General features: G+C 39.2%; 2 protein-coding genes across 2 annotated transcripts; one reads left to right on the top strand and one right to left on the bottom strand.

Annotated features, from left to right (window-relative positions):
* Positions 1-5: 5 nt before the first annotated feature.
* On the bottom strand, positions 6-10,777 carry cactin. The gene is made up of 10 exons (XM_041803204.1): positions 10,432-10,777; positions 7,886-8,474; positions 7,668-7,763; positions 7,440-7,585; positions 7,181-7,343; positions 4,844-4,958; positions 4,553-4,745; positions 3,753-3,875; positions 807-1,180; positions 6-641 (listed from the first exon to the last, which is right to left on the bottom strand). The coding sequence occupies exons 1-10, from the start codon at positions 10,734-10,736 to the stop codon at positions 151-153; spliced, it is 2,595 nt and encodes an 864-aa protein (XP_041659138.1). The 5' UTR covers positions 10,737-10,777; the 3' UTR covers positions 6-150.
* Positions 10,778-11,445: 668 nt separating this feature from the next.
* On the top strand, positions 11,446-22,359 carry LOC121520373 (ubiquitin-conjugating enzyme E2 R1-like). The gene is made up of 5 exons (XM_041803782.1): positions 11,446-12,220; positions 14,731-14,817; positions 14,923-15,020; positions 20,401-20,535; positions 20,644-22,359. The coding sequence occupies exons 1-5, from the start codon at positions 12,035-12,037 to the stop codon at positions 20,852-20,854; spliced, it is 717 nt and encodes a 238-aa protein (XP_041659716.1). The 5' UTR covers positions 11,446-12,034; the 3' UTR covers positions 20,855-22,359.

The following is a 22,359-nucleotide window of genomic DNA, read 5'->3' as shown; positions in this document are numbered from 1 at the left end:
AAAAAAACTTTAATTTGGAATTTTCAGACAACTTTACAATTGACTTTTTCTGACTACAGATCAGGGGTAAGAGCAGCTAAAACAAAAAAGCACACTGTGCAGCTCATAATATACAGTGACTGAGCTCTTGGTCCATTTGGTATATGGGCTCTATCTCCTGTAGCGGTATCTCTTAAAGTGGAACCACAGCTGGAAGATCCCGTTAGCAAACTGACATCTGAAACCGTGTCTATGCGAGTACTCCCACTCTCTGTTTACAATCTTAAAAGCGATGTCCTCATATGGAGGACCTGCATGGAACCTCAAAATCCCAAAGTCCTTGTTGTCAGGACTGGGCTCTAGGAAGTATTGTGGGGTTGAACGCTTATCGATCAGGTCCGGGTAGAAGATGTTGAACTTATAACCCTGGACAATCTTGGGTGGAGGGTTGTCAAAGTCGTAATGTGTCTGGTTGTATTTGTTCCATTCGAAGCCTGTGTGGACCCTGTTGAAGAAGCGGGGTTTCCTAGGGCGGTATTTATCGGCCCATAAGTACATTTTACCCGTGACAGGGAATTCCACGCTGAATTGGGCCTCGTCATTGCCCATGCCTTCTCTAGCACGACGAACAAAGGCGTCCTCAGCACTCTCGTTGGCATCGCCTGTTAGAGAAAACATTTAGAAATCAGTGCAGAGGTATGATTTATCAACATTTCAAGTTATTAATGAACTACAGGTCCATCAAAAATCTGATCCCACATACTTGTGTTGCATTGAATACACTTTTTGTAATCAGACAGGCTCTTTGAGTGGTTCTAGTCTCATACCTGTGACCTGTAGCTGTCTGCGTGCTAACTGCAGCCTGTGCGTGTCCTCCTCTGGTGTGATGGTGTGTGTGTCCAGCGGAAGCTCTGACTGCATCAGCAGTGTGGGACTGTATCGGCCCGAGTCGTACTCTGCCTGGCTCTGCTGGATCAGGTCCTCCTCGGTCAACACAGCCTCCACCACCTCCCCTTTCTCCTCGTCTTTCTTGTCTTTTTCTCCTTCCTCCTCCTCTTCATCCTTGTCTCTAGCTGTGGAAGTAGATGGGCCTTCTTCCGCCTCTTCGTCTTCTTCAATTCCTCTGTTCCTGTGTGTAGTGGAGGATGAAGACTGGTCGCTCTCTTCTTTTACTACCACCCTGGTCTGCTCCTCTCTCTCCCTGAAATTGTGACAATATTTGGATTTAAAGTTTCAGTTAGCCAGTAAGTGAGTTAAGAGTAAGTAGGGATGTAACAATACCTTACAATATGGGCTAAATAATCACATTAATTGTGATTAATTAAGGTCCCTGTTAGTGTATTCATTATTTATTTGTTTTTTTCTTTAAGCACGATTAATTTCATGATTTACTGGCCCTTTCAGCACACTTTGGTTAAGCCCCTGCTGTGTCTACCTGCAGCCACAGTGAAGTAAAAATAAGTCCACAACTGCTCGTCACTTCTCATTTCACTTAAAAAAATTATCAGTTCATTGGAAAAGTCAAATGACATCTGCACATTGTGTTGTTAAAAATAACTTTTTACTGTTCCTTTAATTCCTAACAATACACAACAATTTCCCTTTTCTGTGGTTAAGTTGATGTCATCAGCTACCTATAAAAGCAGGTCTGTATCCAAATGGGAAGTCAGTAACCCTTAATTTAAGAAAGCAGACAATCTGAAATGACAACAGTTTTCATTGACAGCCCTACTTGCGATTATAAATGAAGATGGTGTAAAATCAAATTGACACAAAGATTTCGAAATGAAAAGCATCCACAGACAATTTAGTCTAAATATCCTGAATTGTATAATTATTGTATTACAACCCAGCAGTCATTTGCAAATTAGTTATGATTGTAAAACCATACAGTCATGGACGAAAGTATTGGCACCCCTAAATTTTTCCAGAAAATACACCATTTCTCCCAGAAATTGTTGCAATTACAAATATTTTTGGTATACATGTGTTTATTGCCTTTATGTGCATTGGAGCAACACATAAAATCAGAAGAAAAAAAGACAAAATTGACATAATTTTACACAAAACTCCAAAAATGGGACGGACAAAATTATTGACACCCTCAACTTAATATTTGGTTGCACACCCTTGGAAAAAAATAACTGAAACCAATCACTTCCTGTAACCATCAACAAGCTTCTTACACCTCTCAACTGGAATTCTGGACCACTCTTCTTTTGCAAACTGCTCCAGGTCTCTAAGATTTGAAGGGTGCTTCTTGCAACAGCAGTTTTGAGATCTCTCCATAGGTGTTCAATGGGATTTAGATCCAGACTCATTGCTGGCCACTTCAGAACCCTCCAGCTTTGTCTCCAACCATTTCTTGGTGCTTTTTGAGGTATGTTTCAGGTCATTGTCCTGCTGGAACACCCATGACCTCTGATGCAGACTCAGCTTTCTTACACTAGGCCCTACACTGTGGACCAAAATTTTTTGATAGTCTCCAGATTTCATGATTCCTTGCACACAGTCAAAGCACCCAGTGCCAGAGGCAACAAAATACCCCCAAAACATCTTTGAACCTCCACCATGTTTGACTGTAGGTACTGTGTTCTTTTCTTTGTAGGCCTCATTCAGTTCTCTGTAAACAGTAGAATGACGTGCTTTTCCATAAAGCTCTACCTTAGTCTCATTTGTTCACAAAATGTTCTCCCAGAGGGATTGAGGCTTACTCAGGTACATTTTTGCAAACTCCAGTCTGGCTTTTTTATGTCTCTTTGTCAGCAGTGGGGTTCTCCTCAGTCTCCTGCCATAGCCCTTCGTCTCATTCAGATGACCACATATGGTCTGAGCTGACACTTCTGCACCCTGAGTCTGCAGGACAGCCTGTATTTGTGTGGAAGCTGACTGAGGATGTTTATCCACCATGCCAACTATCCTGCGTTGCATTCTTTTGTCAGTTGTTCTCTTCTGTCCACGTCCAGGGAGATTAGCCACAGTTCCATGGGTTATAAACCTTTTGATTATATTACACACAGTGGAAAAAAGAATTTCCAGATCTCTGGAGATGGTCTTGAAACCTTGAGATTGTTCATATTTTTCCACTAATTTGCTTCCTAAGTCCTCAGACAATTCTCGGCTCTTCTTTCTCTTCCCCATGCTTGGTGTGACACAGGTTGAGTCAAGTTTTAGACAATCTAACTGGCTTCAGGTGTGATTTCTAGATTGTCAGCACCTGTTACTGCCACAGGTGAGTTTAAATGAGCATCACAAGCTTGAAATAAGATGATTGACCCACAGTTTTAAAAGGGTGCCAATAATTTTGTCCGTCCCATTTTTGGAGTTTTGTGTAAAATATGTCAATTTTGTCTTTTTTTCTTCTGATTTTTTGAGTTGTTCCAATGCACATAAAGGAAATAAACATGTGGATACAAAAAACATTTGTGATTGCAACAATTTCTGGGAGAAATGGTGTATTTTCTGGAAAAATTCCAGGGGTGTCAATACTTTCGTCCATGACTGTATATCATTCAGGCACAGTTTCAGACCCAAAAATTACTTCTTAAAATAATCGATACTGTTAGCTATTTCCCTCATTTGCTTTACTTGGTAGTTCCCAAGCATGTGTATTGATTTCAGTTTGTTTCATGACCAGTAAACTGATTTCTCACAGAACCTTTAAGTTATAAAAAGAAACAGAAGTGAGCATTAAATTGTGAAGTGAAATCTGAACCCATGGTTAAAAGTAGAGTATATATATATATTGTGTTTAAAGATTTGAGGAAACTTACTCTTCTCTATCACTCCTCTGCTCTTCTTTGATGATAGGGAACAAAGGTTCACTTTCCACTCCTTGTTCCTGTTTCAGCTTGAAGAGCTTCTGGCGCAGCACATCCTGGTGTCGCTCTCTCAGCCTGTAACATTAAAGAAGTACTTTCACTTACACTTCTACTGACTTTACAGAAAAGCTTTACAACCCCTTTTCCTAAAAAGTTGGGATGTGCAAAATGCAAATATAAATTGTAATGAAACGCAGGGAACCCTTGTATTTAATTGAAAAAATGCAAACAACACATCAGGTCTTTCTCAAACTGATCCCTCCACACTGGTGCACCAGCACCGAGTGAGTTCCAGCTGAGGTCCCACTCAAAGCTGAGCTAACTATCCCTCATTAAGAAGGAACTCCCCACACTCACATAGAAACAGGAACTTTGTATTGCTGTGATTTTATGTCACTAAAATAATAAGTGGTCCACACAAATAACCTGGCAAACAGAAGACACTTCAGTGTCAAACATTAATGGTTTTCATGATTTCAACATTAGATAACTATTGTAATGTAAACATAATTCTGACATCTGTATCAAACCGCTCATTTTTACTTCGATATGCTAAAGTTTGTACAGGTAATAAGGTAGAGCTTTACAGTGTGAAACAGTTGTGAAATGACTATATAAAACACCTAGTGGAACATCCTACTGTAAAAATGATAAACAGAAAATTTAGTATCATGACTTGGTATAAATTGAGAATCCAAGAGAGGCTGGGTCTATCTGAAAATAAATATTGGCAGGGGATCACACACACATACCTTGCTCTAGCCATGTAGACTCTGACTTGCTGCAGCAGACTCTCCCAATAACCGATATCCAGGTTGGATCCTCCAGCTCGAATCTTTGACTCGATATTCAGGTGCAGCGCCTGCAGCTGGCTGTATGTCTTTCCTTTGAACACCATCTGTACATCAGTGCTCACAGCAGTGTTGATGCCCTCACGACGATCACCTAAGTATGAAACAGTTCAGTTTAAGAAAACAACATTTGGTCCTTCCTTCCTGTTGTATATACAGAGAGCAGAGACAGGTGTATGGGTTGTGTTGTACCTGGTCCTTTCCCAGAAGCCTCCAGTTTTCTCAGTTTGCTGATCTCGTCCTCAGTGATGGTCGTCATGTCTCTCCAGAAGTCCACGTTCTTCCCCTGTTCCAGCTCCATGTAAACCTACCAGCAGAACACCACCCATGCAGTAAAGGTTTTTTTTCCTTCTTATTTGAGTGTAATCTTTTTTTTTTCCACAGTGTGTACAATAGCCAGCACCATGAGCGAACATATAATCACAACAGGACACTGCACAGCCCCGACTCCTCCACTCCCAACCCCTTACCTATAATTGAAACCACTCCAACAGCAAATATGACATTTTTTTAAAAGTAGTTTTAAGTTCATGAAATTGTACTTGCACTAAGCAAACTTGTAACACACTGATTTTATTAGGAAAAAAAACAAACGAACGCATAAACATTGACAAAGTAAAAGGAAAAAACAAGTACCATAATTTTTCGTTTTATTTATAACGTACAAGCTATGGGCCTTAACTCTAAAAGTCTGTTATTGAATACAGCAATCAAAGTTGTAGAAAATAAGTCCTCACTCTTTACCAAAGTAAATTTCTCTAAGGGTTAGAACTCTGAAAGTTGTTGCAGAAATATTTTAAAGGTTGGGGTGATTCATTTTCACAGTACTAAGACACACTTCTAAGCCAAGTATGTTATGAATATCAATAGTCTGCATTTTTTTAATCTAATTCACCAGGTTGTTGTTTAATTACATTGGGACCAGGAAATTAAATTATATTTTCAAAACTGAGTTAGTTAAGGATGTCAAACTTCAGATACTCTCAACAAATCCCCAAACCAAACTAAAACTGTTCCTTTTGATAACAAGAAATATGCTGCTGTTAACACATGGCTTTTGACGAGGTGTGCTTAAATCTTCATTCAGTTGAGTATAAATCTTCCCACCTTACTTGGAATTATTCACAGATGTCAGACAAATTAATAAGTACGACTAATTATCAAATGATTGCCTAATTTTCTGGTATTTTGGCGCCCCTCAGTGGCAGATAAAGATATAACATGTTAAGCTCCTCTAACGCAAGGCCATTTAAAGAAATCTGCATCATCTACAACAAAGACCTTCTATCATTAAAAATAGTTTGAAATCATAATTGTTAAATCATGTTTATGAAAACTTTCTAAAGCGTATGGATGTCCTCTTACTTTGTAATAAAAATGAAGCAGGTGATAAAATTACACACAAAGGAAAAAAAGATGAAACTTTGATACTTAGCAGTAGCGCTGCTTAATTATTAAAAAATGACCATGGCTTTGATTTAAATGATTATTTGATTGATACTATGATCATTTATTATTTATGACTCACTAATTTTACATCTGCTTTAATATAAGTATTGAACTTTAACACTTTTCACACTGTAACATTTTGAAAATTATGAAAAACAAGCAATAAATTCTTATAAATAAGAAAATTATACATTGATAAAAATAAAAAACCCTGAAGGAATAAAATATAAACCTACCAGGTTTTTCAGTTATGGTTTAATCTAGATAGCTTATAATCATAATCATGTTAAGCCAAAATCATAACTGAAATCAAAATTTGACTCATTCCCAGCATTAATCACCAGTTCATAACATAAACCCTGTATTTTTCAACTCCTTAATTTAGTTACAACCAGTCTTAATTCTGTTGACTAAACTAAGACTAAAAATGTTCGTCAACAGCCTTTTTATCCATGACAAATCTACACTAAAACTAACAAAAATAGATCTGTGATGACTAAAACTGACAAAAACTAAGTTAAGTTTTTGTCAAGATGACTAAAACTAGACTAAAATGTAATGTAATTTTCGTCGGACATTCACTCTTTGATATTTCTCCACTGTGGGTAAATCTGTCAAAAAGCAAGGCATCTATAGCTCTTCTGGCTCTCAGTAGTAGAGAGCAGGGACCCCAGGTCATTGTGCATTGTACCCTTGAACAAACAACTCTGTATGTAAAAGATAAACTGATCCAGATAGAGAATTAGTTTCTCCTCCACCACTGGGTTTGACAGCATGGATATCACAGGGACCATCCTTTCTTGATTTAGAAACATCAGTGCATGAGAAGTGAAATTGCAGCATTGTACGTAACTTTGAACTACTTCCTACTGATAGCACAGCGATAAAAAAACAGACACTGTTGTCTGAAGATGCTGAAGTGCACTGGATTTGCTTAGAAAATTGGTGCTGCAAGCACAAAGAAAGCCTTTAGTGGACACGGGCCCTCTGGGTGTACTTGCCTCCTACAGAGCTATTCTTTTCTTTAAAAGTGGTCCTGTGTGATTAACATTCATTCGTCCTTGAAACATAAACACAAACCTTTATGTCTTCCAGCAAGTCATCCATGTCAGTGACTGTGAGCCCATTGAGAAAGGTGTATGGCTCGTGCATCTCAACAGCAAGGTCATCATCTTCTGCGCTGATGTACTTTGCCAAAAGGTCAATGGGCTTGGCACGGCCATCTCTGATTCTAATCTTAGACCTGGGCACATAATAAACATATTTTGTGAGACAGCGTAAGTGAGAGTTTAGGATCCTTGATCTGCGATGAGTGACAAGAGGGCTGATGCACACTCACCGTAGTTTGGCCTGTTGCAGGTGGAAGTTGTCTTCCTGTTCAGCCCAGGTTTTGAAGTGCTCTGCCTCCTTCTCTCTCTGCAGCATCTCCAGCTCCGTCTCTCTCATGGCCTTTTCTCGCTCCCTCTCTAGACGCAGCTGTTTCACCTTCATATGCAAAGATTTTTAATTTAGAAAGCTCATCACTCTAACACTGTTCCACAAAATAAAACAATACCAAAGCTCATACCTTCTGCAGCTCTCTGCGGTTCTCCTCTTGAATACATTTGTTCCTTTCTTTAAGATCCTTTTCACTTAGATGACCAATTCCTTTTTTATCCAGAGCCTGAACAAAAGAACAAGAATTGAGGAAAATAAGACGAAGCACATGAGAAAACATCAAGTTCTACAGATTACAAAGGTTATGACAGGCTATTTTAACATGCATTAAACTGTGGTCAGACTCACCTTCTGCCATTTGAATGTGCCTAATAAGTTATTATCCCCAAAGGGATTGTCGGCATTGGTGTATCCCATATACTCCTCGCTCCAGCCCATCTTCTCTCTCCTCTTCTTCTCCTTTGCTTCCTTCTTTGCCAGCCTCCTAGCCCTCTTCTCCTCAGGTGTTTCAAGAGCTTTCATCATGTCTCTCTGTTTTTTCTTCTCCTCCTTTTCTTTAGCCCCACGCCCCTCACGATCAGATCCAGAGCTTTCAGATGAATCTGAAGAATTGGAGCGCCGCCTCCCTCGGTCTTTGGACATCCTCTCTCTGCTTCTCCCACTCCTCCCTCGCTCCCTGTCTTCACTCCTCTTCCGATGCTCTCTGCCTTTGTCTCTCTCTTCTTTTCTTTCCCGGTCCCTGCTGTTGCTCCTCCGCCTCTCTCTATCTCTGTCTCTCTTCGGTCTGTCTCTGGCTGGACTTCTCCGTCTCCTCCTTCCTCCGTCGCTGGCTCTGTCACTGGAGTCGGATTTCCCCCTTCTCCTGTCTTGAGATGCCCCTCTGCGGGTCTCCTTTTCCTGTCTCTTCCTCCTAGTTCTGAGATCATCTGAATCAGAGCTGAAAATGTGAAGAGACAGATTTTAGTACATTTTGGCTTCAAAGGAATGGTTATGGATTGCGATTAAAATGTTGGAGACAGCATTAGCTACTGGAAATAAACTGATACTGCAGTGGTACCAAAGCTCAAGGACAAACATATAGAAATATGTGCCACTTACTATTACTATTACTATTTTATTTTAGTGCCATAATCTAAAATCAGTTTAACAAATGTACAGGCTTTCAAATTTAAACTTATTTAAAATTATATGATTTTTGATACTTCAAAGGCTGTTTCAAACACAGATTCATGAGACTCTTTAAAGGAACCCTGCATTATAAGACAAGTTCATCTTGTTGGATAGGTATTTGTAACTCTTGTATGTACATTGAACTAAAAAACTGACTAGATATCTGCATTTTGAGTAAATTTGAGTTTATAAACTGCCAGTCTAAAAACCAGTTACTGCATAGCAAGATGACGAGTGGTGCGGCACTGTGACGTCACTTGACCAGCGCGGACCAAAACATGGCAGCCTCTGGGTGAGTTTACAAACTCCAATTTACTCAAACTGCAGACATCTGGTAAGTTTTTTATTTCTATATTCAGATGAGAGATACTTATATCTATCCAACAAGATTAACTTGTCTGATCATGCAATGTTCCTTTTAAAACTTTGATACAGTTCTGGTATAAATCAAACACTATCAATAGGTCATAGGTGACTTTGATATGAGATTATTTTGCTGAATACTCATGATGAAACTGCCATATCTTAACTTAGCCCATAAAGTAATGGCAACTGTGTTTGGTAGATTATTTCTTTGTTGTAGCAATGCTTTTTTGCGATAAAACTCATGCGACTGGAAAATCTGTTTATTTCCATTTTAAATGGTGCCACATTTGAAAGGAACATGCATTTGTGGGACGAGCAGCAGAGCTGAAAATGAGGGTTGCACCTTTGAAAAAATTGCCAGTTTTTTTCTGCCAATGCACACAGCTAATTCTAATGTTCCTTTTGACTCTTGTTTTGAGCTTCTGTGGGCATAGGCCCTGCTACAGTAGTCAGTAGGTGTCTGCTCCAAAATTTGGCATGCCACATTTGACTGATCTAGATAGGGCCCATGTAATAGAGCAACTTCAAGCTGATGTTCTGCAAAACCAAACTCCAGCATTATTTGGAATGAATCCTTGTACCATTACAAAACTAAAGACTGAGTTCCATATAACAAGGGATGACAGATGCCCGTGAAGTGGGCGTCACAAGAAGAAGACACCCCAGACCATTTCTACACCCTCTCAGCACTTAGGGCAGTAGACCGTCTTCTGACAGCTCTCTGCCCAAACAACTCGGAACAGATAGCCCACAGCTAATATCCGGCTGCTCTTCATAGTTAGGCCTTCTTTCACTGGTGTCTGCAACATGTGCACTGGAATCTGAACATGTGAACTAATGCTATGTTCAGCAGTGAGTCCAGTTTCTTCCTATGGCAGTTCAATTGTAGGGTCAAAGAGTGGAGAACACAAGAACACTTTGCTGATTGCTGCAGCGATAAAGTAACATCTTTTGGTGGAGGCAGTGTAATGGCATGGGATGGCACCCCCCTTACTAGAAACCCGAGGCTTGTCATCACTGGAGGCAATCTCAATGCAGAGAAATATTGAGATGAGACTCTGTAACCAGTGGAAATCCCAGATTTGGCAAATTTATCATGGACGCAACACACATTCTAAGCTCTGCTGCTCATCCCACAAATGCATGTCCCGTACAAATGTGGCACCATTTAAAAGGGAAATAAACTTTTCAAAGGTATGCGATTTATTGCCAAGAAGCATGGTTACAACAAAGAAATGATTTATCAACCACACACTTCACAACTGTTTGTGCTAAGTTTACTTAACAGGTAGAATCATGACGCGCGAATACGGATCATCCGCATAAACCGGTCAACGGTAGACAGCGAAGTCAGTCACCTTGACGATCGACCTCTGGACTGGCTCCTGGTCCGATGTGGTCCCCGCATCCTGTCACTGTCCGAGTCGCTCCTCGAACCTGGACGGTCCCTGCGCTGAGGCCTCCGTCTGCCAGGAGAGCCATCGCTGGAGTCCCCGCTGCTCGAACGTTCCCGTCCACGCGGGGCTCTTTTCACGTCCGCAGACCGGCTGCGAGCTCTCCTGTCCTCCGGAGATCTAGAACTACTCATTCTGGACTTGTTCCGCCGGTCACGGCTCCGGTTTCTGGACTTTGAGCGGGACCGATGTCGTGATTTCGAACCCATTACGAACTCTCGGCCAGTACGGGGTCCGAAATGCCACTTGTCGCGTAAATAACAGGTAATCTATAAAACCAGCCGCTGTAAAAAATAAATAAATAAATCAGTTAAAAAATAACAAAACGCAAAGCTTACCTCTGAGTTTGTAAATAATTCCTACAAGTAAATAAACACCTATCTCGGAGTCTTAGACACTAAGATATCAACACGAATAATTATGTCGTCTGTTCTCAGAATCAACCCTCAAGGCAGCAGAAAGCCACCCTAAAAGGACCTTTTATCAAACCGACGCATATATTTGACATCACAAGTGTATGTTGAGAAAATAAAGCGCTATTAAGTAACCAGTGTATTTTTACAGTTTTTGCAAGGTGCATAACTACCCTAATCAATAATGATTAAAAAATGTGTATAACTGCTGTGATAAAATAAGAAGAAAGTGAAAATAGGTCAGGGCTGATTCTCAGAAACACAAACAACCTTCGTGTTTTTTGTGACGTCAGGTAACTCATAGGACAAATGTAGTTGTCAAAATTATTCTGGGTGGATTTTTCAAGCTTAAGACCTCAAACTCAATCTAGTTCTAAATGCTGAAGTCAGCTATTGTAAATATGTACATTTTTATGCCGTTACATGGCGGATCGGCTGTCCAGAAGGTTTAGCGTAATACTTACAGATGGGTAATAGACTACAAGTCCCATACGACACCAGGCGCCATTGCCTGTATTGAAGGGAGAGGGGACTGCTTTCAGCAACATTCTTCTCTATGTTAGGGCGACAACAGTCCAATTTCCGTTTAGTATCTCGGTATGTTTTAGTTGTTGGTATTTTAGAAAAATAGATGTTTTCTATACGAGGCCGACTCTCACAAGAGGTTAGAAACTATTGGCGCCGCAGTAAGCTCGGCTTTAGCTGGTCGGTTGAGGTAGAGCTTGTTAGCTAGTTTTCATTAGCCAGCAGCTACCAGTAGATTTACGGCTTATATCCGAGCTTGTCCTGTCAGGTAGATCAACTAAAGCCAGAGGCGCTCTTCGGCCACAATGTTTTTGTCAGTTCGGCAATTTCTGCGGTTTGACATCGGTAAATAAGTGTTATAATTTGGGGACATATCAACAGAACCTTTGTTTGGTTTGTGCGCAGCTCAGCTGGTTTGGCCTGTTTCATTGTCTCCGTGCGTCGGAAACACTCAAGTTGTTTTTCACCAGGTTGCTCGGCTGACTTCGTGGGGTTAATTTAACTGAGTCCAGGTAAACAAAACCGTCCGCTTTCGACCCCAGGTAATCTTAAGGTCTTCGTGGTGCAGAATGGCGCAACACGACTCCTCTCATGTAGCCAGTTCACAGAAAGCACTTATGTTGGAGATGAAGAGCCTCCAGGAGCAGCCTGTCGAGGGATTCAAAATAACACTGGTGGACGAGGCTGACTTGTACAACTGGGAAGTGGCCATTTTCGGACCACCAAACACTCACTATGAAGGGGGGTATTTTAAGGTAAGAATAAAAACAAAGAAAAACACCTTTTAATTTTTTTTGTGTTTATGACATTCTTTGTCCTCTTTAATGTTCAGTCCATTAAAACATACGCACAACCCACATAATGACCGACCGAGTGTAACATCAAATAGAGAACACACGTTCAAGAAAATAGCTAGAAAATTAGTCATAACAAGTAAGCTAAAGGCTCATGAGAATAAAAACATAAATACCCACTGTAACAAAAATAAACTAGCGTTTAGACTCTTGAATGCCTTTCATTGTCTGTGCTTACATTAAATTGTTATGATGGCAACACTGAGAATGTCAACATCCCTGTCTACTGAAATGTGCACTTCCCAAATTTCCATACCATAAATCAGCATTACTCCACCTGGCTCAACCAAAGAGCCAGATAGTTGAAAAATACCTTTTTAAGAGCCACAATCCAAACTTGTGGCTGTAAATCTAATATTACCAAAAAAAAAAAATCCATATTTATGCAGAAAGCTTGTTTTCACGTTTATTTCCATCACTTTCTTTATCTGTTGTCAATTAAGATTATTATTTGGGTTAAAAAACTAGTTTAAGCCATCACTTCTTATCCTCATTGTCATCTGTCAGATGTTTGTCTACTCAATCAGATGATGGTTTAGTTAATTTTACAAAAAAACAGACCATCCCGTGTTCATCTTATTCTGCTTATTTGTAAAAATAACAGATAATTTCTATAATAACTAATTCATCTGAAAAGATTAGTTTAATATGGTTGCTATTAAAGATTGAGTTAGAAAATCATGAAATTCAGAGATAAGATACTTAAGATGGTTGAAAAAATAGGTGAAAATAATGCATTTTATAACTAAATATCATTACTGACTACGAGTATTAGATAAATGTGTAAATGAAATAAAATATATTTTAGTGTTAAAAATCAAGATATGATGGGGAAAAAGTAATATTTTGGTAAAGAAAAAAAGGTTGAAACAGTTCCTTCACAAAGCTGTTAGTTTAGACCTCAACCTCGACAAATATCCATTTCAATCATAGTAGAGCAAAAGTACAAAGTTAGGTTTAGAAGTTGTTTTGTCCCTTATCTCAGGAATCAGTGATATTTATCTTTCTTGTTCTGTCTTGCACACATCCGTTGGAAATATACAGACGAAAAATAAAGGTAACCTCATAAATTTGCCATTTAAATCCTACTGTATAAGTGTTGGAAACAAACTGATTAATGTGACTGGAAATGGATCATTTCCTAGCTCAGTATTTTCCTTTTTTCAGTGTTTTCTGGAGGATTATTTTTCAAAGTAAGACTTAAAAGAGCCCCATGTGGCTCAAGAGCCTCGCGTTGAGTATGACTGCCATAGATAGATAACGTATGATGGACAGTTTTAGTGGGATTCAGTTTGAAGGACAACGGTCATCAACTACATTTTTACATGAGCCAGATTTGTTTTGACAGACACTGTGGGGGCCAGACTTTCAAATAAACTAAATAAGGTAAATATTTTGGTCTGATTAATATATTATTGTATTTGTTTTTCTTCCATTTAAAGGCATTAATGCCAAAAACAGCCCCTTCTGCCTGTACTACAGCCAGCCATAAGGAAAGGATTGAGATATTGTAGCTCCATATTTCTGGGGTTTCCGTTGTCCATCACCGGGTTTGACACTTTTGTTCTGTGTCTCAACTGGTGAGAAACACATGCAAAAAAATAGTTCTTTTCTTTTAAATGTTAGGCAAGGAAAATTGCACTCTCTAAGAGCCTGAAGTGGAAAATTAACACAAAAATCAGCTGATTTAATCAGGAGTTGAGTGATGAATATGTGTTTATGATGCGTCGTGTTTACTAATGATGGCTGACAGGTGGACTTCTGTAAAAACGGCTCAAATGTAAGTCACTGCTGGGGAAAAAAAAAAAAACAGTTTCAATATTGATCAATGTTCTGGTTGCTATAGTGATATAAAGACAAAAGTTTCCCTGCAAACCGTATGTTTTCTAAATTCAGTGGTCTTTAAGGGACTGGATGGGAAGCTTTTGGGGCACCAATTGATCATCACTGTTTTAGGATGATTTAAAAGCAAGCATTTTTGCTAGTAGAAACTTCGTGCATGCCTATTTAAGACAGTAATAAATAATAACCAGTAATAAATACTGCACACACTGACCACTGTAGGGATGGAGAATAAAAGATGCACATTAACTGCAGATAAAAGCTATGAATTGAAATATTGGCATCATCCTACAAATTCAAGCCTTGAAGATGACATCTCCATCATTTTTTACAACTAAATGTATCAAATACTCTACATGACACGGCCTGATATGGGAGATGACAACATGCACCTTTACAGGTCAGCATGTAACTTAGTAAGTGCTTCATTCTGTGTTAAATATGTATGAACATGTTATCAACAATGTACAAAAATACATTTAATAAAGACATTTCACCTTGTCTCTAGGAATAATTATTTTTCTGTGTGCAGTGCAGAGTAACACTTAAGGATGTGTTTTGTGTCATAGGCTCGGATCAAGTTCCCTATAGACTACCCATATTCCCCACCTGCCTTCAGGTTCCTCACCAAGATGTGGCACCCAAACATCTACGAGGTGAAAAATCACACCCTGTCTCTGTTTAATCATATGGAACATTTTTTAAATGAATTTCAGTGTTTATGTTTTTGCATTTCTGAGTTGTGCTCCTCTTCTTATTAGAATGGAGATGTGTGCATCTCTATATTGCACCCTCCAGTGGACGACCCACAGAGTGGAGAACTGCCATCAGAGAGATGGAATCCCACCCAGAATGTCCGGTAAGCACCCTCTCTCATTTCTCTCCTCATATATCTCTCCTTTGTGGCTGGGTCTCATCTTTGTCTTCTCTCAGCCATTTCAACAATTAACATGACTCAAACCCTTATCACATGACTTTTGTCTTCACTGGTGTCTATTCAGAGGTTCCCAGGACATTGAATTCATTTGTGGTTATATACACAGTGTTTGTGTAATTTGATCTGGTTCTGACTTGTACTTTCATTAGGTATTTTTTCTTACATGTTGGTTTGTTGTGCACTAGTTGTACACAAACACAATGTGTCCACACTTGTGCTTGGAGAACAGTTTAGTCCAAAAGCACATCATCAAGAACTAGCTATCCTCCATTGCTGTTTTAAAAGGCTGAATATTCTCACATATTATAGCTTCTGTGTGATGTTTTTAGCTGGTTATGAAACAAGCCAATATAAATATTGACGCATCTTTATGACCTAAAACCACTGCAGGGAGTAGGTGTCTGAGAGTTTTTGTTTATACCAATTCCATGGCAAAGACTTTGAGGAGTATATGAATAAAACTATGATTGTATTAATGCTTTGATTTCCCTGTGCCCAGATCTTATGTCCACTTGTTTACCTGTTGAAATGAGATTTAGCCAAACTGCAGGCTGTGCAGAACTCTTAAAAAACAGCAAAACACTTCAGTTACATGACTCCACTTTAAGCCTCCTTACATTGATCATGACTTACAAGGTGGTACATTCATTCATGCGATGCAATTCCCCCACTTGTATTCAAGAAAAGCATACCCCCCCAAGACCAACACAACAAAAAAGTGATACATTGCTTTTAAAAATCAACATTGATTTTAATGTTTTTATCAATCTGTAATTTCCTCTCTATCTAACCCAAGAAGTAGATCTAAACATGTTTTTCTTACCAAAAATTGTTGCATAAACTATATAATAAGTGTTTAACCATGATTTTAGTTAATACGTCACATCTATTTTTGACAACCTAGGACAAAGCCTCACGCCCACCCTAGGGGTTCTAGGACCCCAGGTTGGGAACCAATGCTTTGTAGTGCTGTATAATGCTTTCAGGTGTACGCGAAACTCCTGAGTGAAATCTGCATGTGTGAGTGCAAATGGTCAAAAGTTTTACTATGACTTCAAATGTAATGTTTCGTGCCAGCACCCCAGTGAAATCAAAGCAAACTGATGCAAGAATCCAGCAGGAAACATTTTGGAAAATGTACTGCTCCTGAGTTGGTAGAGTTTAGGCTTCTATACTATAAACGGTGCAAACTTGTTGCACATGATGAAACCAACTCTTCATGTTTCTGGTTTACCAGTATTCCTTTAAATTAAATTATACGTAGCATTAATATAAAGGCAAACATAATGGCATTTTGTTCAAGACTTTTACATAAAGAACTTATTCATCCACTGAGTTATCACACTTTTTTCTCTGAAAAGTACCGATTTAGGCACTGTTTGGGGCACTGGGCACCAGTTGTCACTTTCGCAGCTATTTTTAGTTTTTGTCTTAGTTTAAGCCTTTAAATGAAATGCATTTTAGTTTTCGTCACATTTTAGTCATTTCTACTCTTTTTAGTTTTAGTCTAGATTTAGTCGACAAAAGACTCAAAACATTTAGTCTAGTTTTAGTCCATAAAAAGTCCTTACATTTTAGTCTTTACTTTTAGTCCAAGCACCTATTTTCTTGCCTAAATCTGGTAACAAATTATATTAGTGTGTTCTATGCACCCTTCCAAACCTGGGGTCCCTGCTCTGTACAGCTGAGAGGCAGAATAGCTACTACAGCTACATTGTTTTTTGACAGATTCACCCACAGTGGAGGAATATCACCGATTTCAAATGTCCCACAAAAACTACATTACATTCTAGTCTAGTTTTAGTAATCTTGACAAAAACTAAAGTTCGTTTTTGTCAGTTTTAGTCATTATAGATCTATTTCTGTTAGTCTTAGTCTAGTTTTTGTCATAGAAAAAAAGGCTGTTGACAAACATTTTTAGTCATAGTTGTAGTCAACTAAATGAACACTGCTGGGCATCATTTAAAAAGCATCGATTTAGCAAAAGTGTCGGAAAAAAATAAAACCCAACCCTAATCCTGGGAGTCTTACCCTTCTTGTTCAGCAGTTACAGTCTCCTGTTTTGGTGCATGAGTGAACAACTAACTTAAATTGATTTCAGGGGCAGTCTACCTGACATTTTCAAGGAACTTTTAAGGACTGCACAAGTCAAAGTGGCTTTATTGTCCAAAAGTAGCATGTACAGTATTTAAGTATATAAATAACCAAAAAAATGTATTTCAAAATGCAAACTACTCTATTTATCCCAGCATGTGACTTCAGTCTACAACTTACCAACAGAAACAGACAGTAGCAGCAGCATTCAGATTGACTGGGAAGCGCAAGTCACAAGACTCATGAGACACAACTCCAAGTAAATAAATAAATACCAAAACACATTACAATATACTATTAGGGTTTTCAGCATCAATGCATTAATAGTAATTGATTAAACCTATTATTAGTGCACCCATTTTTTTATCCCATACTTTATTGTCCCGTGCAGCCACAGTGATGAAAAATATGAACAGCACTGCACCTTAAGGCCTCATTTCACTTAAAGAAATTTGTAAACAGCTCAGTAAAAAGTCATCTGCACCTTTTTGTTATAGAACATTTTTCTTTGTGCCATTCTCTTATTTCCTTTTCAATCCATAGCAAGTTCCTTTTTTCCATGGCTAAAGCTGGGTGTACACTGTGCGATTTCAAGCTGACCGTTTCAAGCTGAACGGTCATGGCAGAATGTCATCTCACGGTGTGCAACTGAATCGTTTACGATGCACAACTATCGTGCACAAGTTGTGTGCTCACACTGTGGGACTGAAGTCGGGACTGACTGTGACAGAAACCCACGGAGTTAACTTTTTAAAAGTCTCAGGGTCTGAGGGTGAAGTGTTTCTAGTCATATTCTCTCTCTCCCCCCTCTAGCTCTCCTGCTCTCTCTCTCTCTCTCTCTCTATCTCTCTCTCTTGCTCTCTCTCTCCCTCCCTCTCCCGCTATCTCTCTCTGTCTCACACACACAAACAGCATCACCTCTGTGTCAGCTGCATGTGCGCAGGTAGGAATATTTCCTGCACGTTTATTTCCTTTATCATTCTGGCCTTTGTACTTTGTATATTAAAATCCAGGTTGGATCCCTCAAACTTCACTAGTTGGCGTCCGGTAGAAGAAAATTTAGTATATCCACACAGATTACAGGATTTAATCTTCACAAAAGTCCCCTCTAAACAAGCAAAGATGCGTTTTGGTCCTATAGTCTTAAATGTTTTACACACGTGGAAATCAGTGACAAGATATACAAAATTGAATAAAAAGTGGCATTACTATACCCCACTATTTCATAACCATAATTTGCTGCTTGGTCGGACACTGGCTTATCCACTATGGTCAAATAATGGAATCTATCTACTTGGACAGTTGTTCAGTGTGCATGGTCTCCACTCATTTCAAGAATTACAACAACAGTATAATTTACCTGGTTTTTCCTTCTTTCTTTACCTACAGCTCCGTTCTGCCTTGAAGGTGTACGGAGAACCATGGAATTCTGATTTACCTAAACATGAACTTACAAATAATTTACACAGCACTAACATGACCAAAGGAACTGTATCAACATTGTACTCCCAGATAATGAAAACACAGGACAGTCCTATCCCTATTTAGGCAACCTGGCTTAAAGACTTAAATTCTACCTCTTCTGAAATAGCTTGGGAAACTATCAGGGCAACTATCTGGGCAAACATTAAGCAGGCCTCTAAAAATCCTAACCACCAATCTGTCCATTTAAGATTTGTTCACAGGACTTGTGTAACATCTACAATCAGATATAGAATTAAGCTCATTTCAACTCCCTTATGCCAGTTTTGTTCACTCGTTTCTATTGGTTCCTTTCTGCACATGTTTTGGGAGTGTCCGGCGGTACAGTCCTTTTGGTCATAAGTTACAAAAACTCTGTCTGAAATTCTTTGCTTGCTCAATGATAACTCCAAAGTCCCACTCTCTATACATGAGAAAAGTATTTGGCTCTCTGGTCTGACTGCTGCAAAGAAAATTCTGGCAGTGCGGTGGAAACCACCACATACACTGTCATTAAACCACTGGTGGCACCTGCTATCAGATATATTGTCCCCTGAACTCTCTGTTGCACGGTTTCATGGTGCTAAAGGGAAAACTTTAAAGTCTTGGTCTGAGGCTCTCTCAGCTGTACAGTCCCTTTGCCAGCAGATGGGAAGGTTAACAGGGTGGGTAGAATGGGGATGGGGGCGGTCACTCATTACGGGGCTAAATGAAGGGTTGGCAACTAGCTGTATATGTTTAGTGATCTCCTTGCAGACATATGTATATTTTACAAACATGTCACATGCATCTTAATTTGAAGGCTTTAAAAGAATTAATATGTTTGAAGCAGGGGTGTCATTTTTGACAGATACCCTTATTTTTATGCATGTATGAACTTTTTTCAGTCTATGCAGATCTTGATGCAAATATGAATCAAAACCTTAAGGAATGGTTGTTGGGCAGTGTGGATGTATCTGACAGATCTTTTTTTGTACACAGGTTCTGATTAGAGAAACAACAAATGCTATGCTTTCTGTTCAACACTATGAATTTTGTCTTAATCTTTAAAGAGCATGTAAACATGTGTTAATGTGTTGTCAACTTAACTCAATAAAAAGTTGTTCACAAAAAAAAAAAGTCATTCTGGCCGTTGTCATGGTAACTTAGGATGTTGTCTGACCATTTACAAAAGAAAACAATCCCCCAAAGTTCTTTATTCTGCTCGTGTTTCTGCTCTCACTATAAAGTGACTGGAGTTGTACAACCAAAATATCAAACGTGAGGAATCCTCACAACCAGTCAGGAGCAGGTCGTACGGTTGTATGACGGGCTGAGAGTTGTTGTGCGACTCCAAATTCATGGCTGAATCGCAGGAAAATCGCACAGTGTACACCCGGCTTTAGTTACATCATAATATTTAAACTGCCCGAAGTTGTTTATTTTCTTTCAAATAAGACCAAACTAATCCAAAACTAAACAAAATATGTTGTAAATGAAAAAAGGTGGAATTCAAAAAACAGACATCCAAGATTAACTTCAGAAATTCTGAGATTATTTGCGATTTATATTTGTAATTGTTTGACAGCCCTACAATATACCCACAATTACAATAAGATGCCAATAATTTAGTCAGAGCTGTCAGTGATAAGCAGCCTGGCAGCCAAAAGGCATTCGTTTTAATGTCTAATACTGTATTTTTGTAGTCTTCTCAGGGTTTGCAGTTCCACAGGTTTTGTTGTTCATGTCCCCTTTGTTTTTGCTTTAGGACCATTTTGCTGAGTGTGATCTCACTGCTGAATGAGCCTAACACCTTCTCTCCTGCCAATGTGGACGCCTCCGTTATGTACCGCAAATGGAGGGACAGCAAAGGCAAGGACCGGGAGTATGTAGAGATCATCAGGTAAACGGTTACAATCCCTAATCACTGCCAATAAAACTATCACCAAGATTTGAATTGTCTTAATCTATAGTCCGGTCTATATTAATCATTTTCACTCTTCAACATCAGGAAACAGGTATTAGCCACAAAGGCAGAGGCTGAGCGTGACGGCGTGAAGGTGCCCACCACACTGGCCGAGTACTGTGTCCGCACACGTGCCCCAGCCCCTGACGAAGGCTCCGACCTCCTCTATGACTATTACTATGACGACGACGATGTGGAGGACGGGGACGGGGACTGCTGCTATGATGAGGACGACTCCGGCAATGAGGAGTCGTGACATGCTTTTTAGGCCTCCCCCTTCCCCCAAATCTAGCTGATGTATCGCGACCTTCCTTTTCTGTCTGGGTTTCCAGAAATTCAAGGTTGAAAAACTAGAACAATTTAAGGCTTTCCCAATTCTAAACTCATGAAAGAGGTGTTTTATATGAGTTGAAAATTGATGCACCATTGCAAAAGGTTCAGATCGGGTTAATTTCCACCAGCACAAGAGTCATTGGTTCATTAATTTTCCCTGACAGTTTCGTCATCATCTTAATATCTTACTTTAAAAAATATTAACTTTTAGTTTTTCTGTCCCCTTTATTTTCTCTGGTGTTGTGAGGTTAATACCACTCTTAACAACAGCAACATTTGCACTGGTGCAAACGCTTCCAACCTTAGCTCAGCGTCTCTTTCATATCTTTTTTTTTTCCCTTATTGTGACTGTGTTTGTCCACAGGAGTTGGTCTCTGACCAACAGAAGCTTGAGGACATGAAGCAGTCTGTTTGTGTTGAACTGCAAATAAGTTGAAACAGACATTTCCTGTGTTGGACAGGATGTCACAGGATGGTGTTTTCAAAGTTCTTGTGCATGCCAGAGCATCATTGGAAGCTTTTCGTCTCTTCTACTGGTGAACTGTTTACCTTCATCACGATCTGGTCAAGAGAGACTTCTGTCATCGGCGATCCCAGAGAACTTTCTATCTGCAGGATCTTGTGGCACGCTGAACCAGTGGGTCAAATCCTCATGTGAACATTTTTCGCTAACATGAAATTGATTGCTGTGTTTTTTTCTGGTTACTGTTGGATGTGTTTCTCTGTAATTTTGAGTGTGGGGTTATGTTATTTGAAGTAGATTTAACAGTCATGTAGGATGACTTCAGTTTTTAGAGGGACGGGACGGAGGCAAAACTAATTACCAATTGGATTCTCCTCAGGTTTTCTCTCTTAGAAGCCTGACGGAGCCAAAGACCTGAAGGTATGTAAAAGAAAGCCCAAAACATTTATGACTTTTGTTGTAACTTTTGTCTTTGTTTGCTCTCTTGCAACTTTATTTTAGTCTCTCTCTTTTGGTTTGACATTATGCCTGCGAATGATTTATGTGATGAGATTTCTGTGTTTATTTGGCACAGGAGCTTCTGTAGAAAAAGTGTCAGGAGTACTGGTCAGGATTGACAACGTGTATGTCAGTGGGGATGGGGAAGGGTTTTAATGTGATTTTTAGAGTGCATGTGTGTCCTCTTTTGTGTATGCAGCAGCAATATTGATTGTTTCATTTACAGAAATTGGGACTTCATACTGAATTTCTCAGGATAATGAATTACATACAAAACAATTACAAAAAGCAACCATTTCTCCTCTTTTAGGTGGTCTTCAGAGTTGGTTTACAGCTTTAACAGGAACCGTAATTGTTATGCACATGTAGCTGTATGGATGATCACCGTATTGTTCCTTTCACCTGTCTTTTTATTTTTTAATTTCTGGCTATTTAAAGTGGAAAATAAAGATTTATTGGGAAAAAGA

Source organism: Cheilinus undulatus, linkage group 13 (genome assembly GCF_018320785.1).
Source record: "Cheilinus undulatus linkage group 13, ASM1832078v1, whole genome shotgun sequence".
Taxonomy (NCBI): domain Eukaryota; kingdom Metazoa; phylum Chordata; class Actinopteri; order Labriformes; family Labridae; genus Cheilinus; species Cheilinus undulatus.
The sequence above is the reverse complement of the archived record's forward strand: the minus strand, read 5'-3'. Positions and strand labels throughout refer to the sequence as shown.

What these genes read in the sequence shown, in the direction of transcription:
- cactin (XM_041803204.1), bottom strand. Translation starts at nt 10,736, where the DNA reads ATGGGTTCGAAATCACGACATCGGTCCCGCTCAAAGTCCAGAAACCGG. An exon ending in CTGCAACAGGCCAAACTACG is followed by an intron (nt 7,344 to 7,439) that starts GTGAGTGTGCAT and finishes TTATGTGCCCAG; the next exon opens with GTCTAAGATTAGAATCAGAG. An exon ending in CAGACAGCTACAGGTCACAG is followed by an intron (nt 642 to 806) that starts GTATGAGACTAG and finishes TTTCTCTAACAG; the next exon opens with GCGATGCCAACGAGAGTGCT.
- LOC121520373 (XM_041803782.1), top strand. Translation starts at nt 12,035, where the DNA reads ATGGCGCAACACGACTCCTCTCATGTAGCCAGTTCACAGAAAGCACTT. An exon ending in GGCACCCAAACATCTACGAG is followed by an intron (nt 14,818 to 14,922) that starts GTGAAAAATCAC and finishes TCTTCTTATTAG; the next exon opens with AATGGAGATGTGTGCATCTC. An exon ending in GAGTATGTAGAGATCATCAG is followed by an intron (nt 20,536 to 20,643) that starts GTAAACGGTTAC and finishes CTTCAACATCAG; the next exon opens with GAAACAGGTATTAGCCACAA.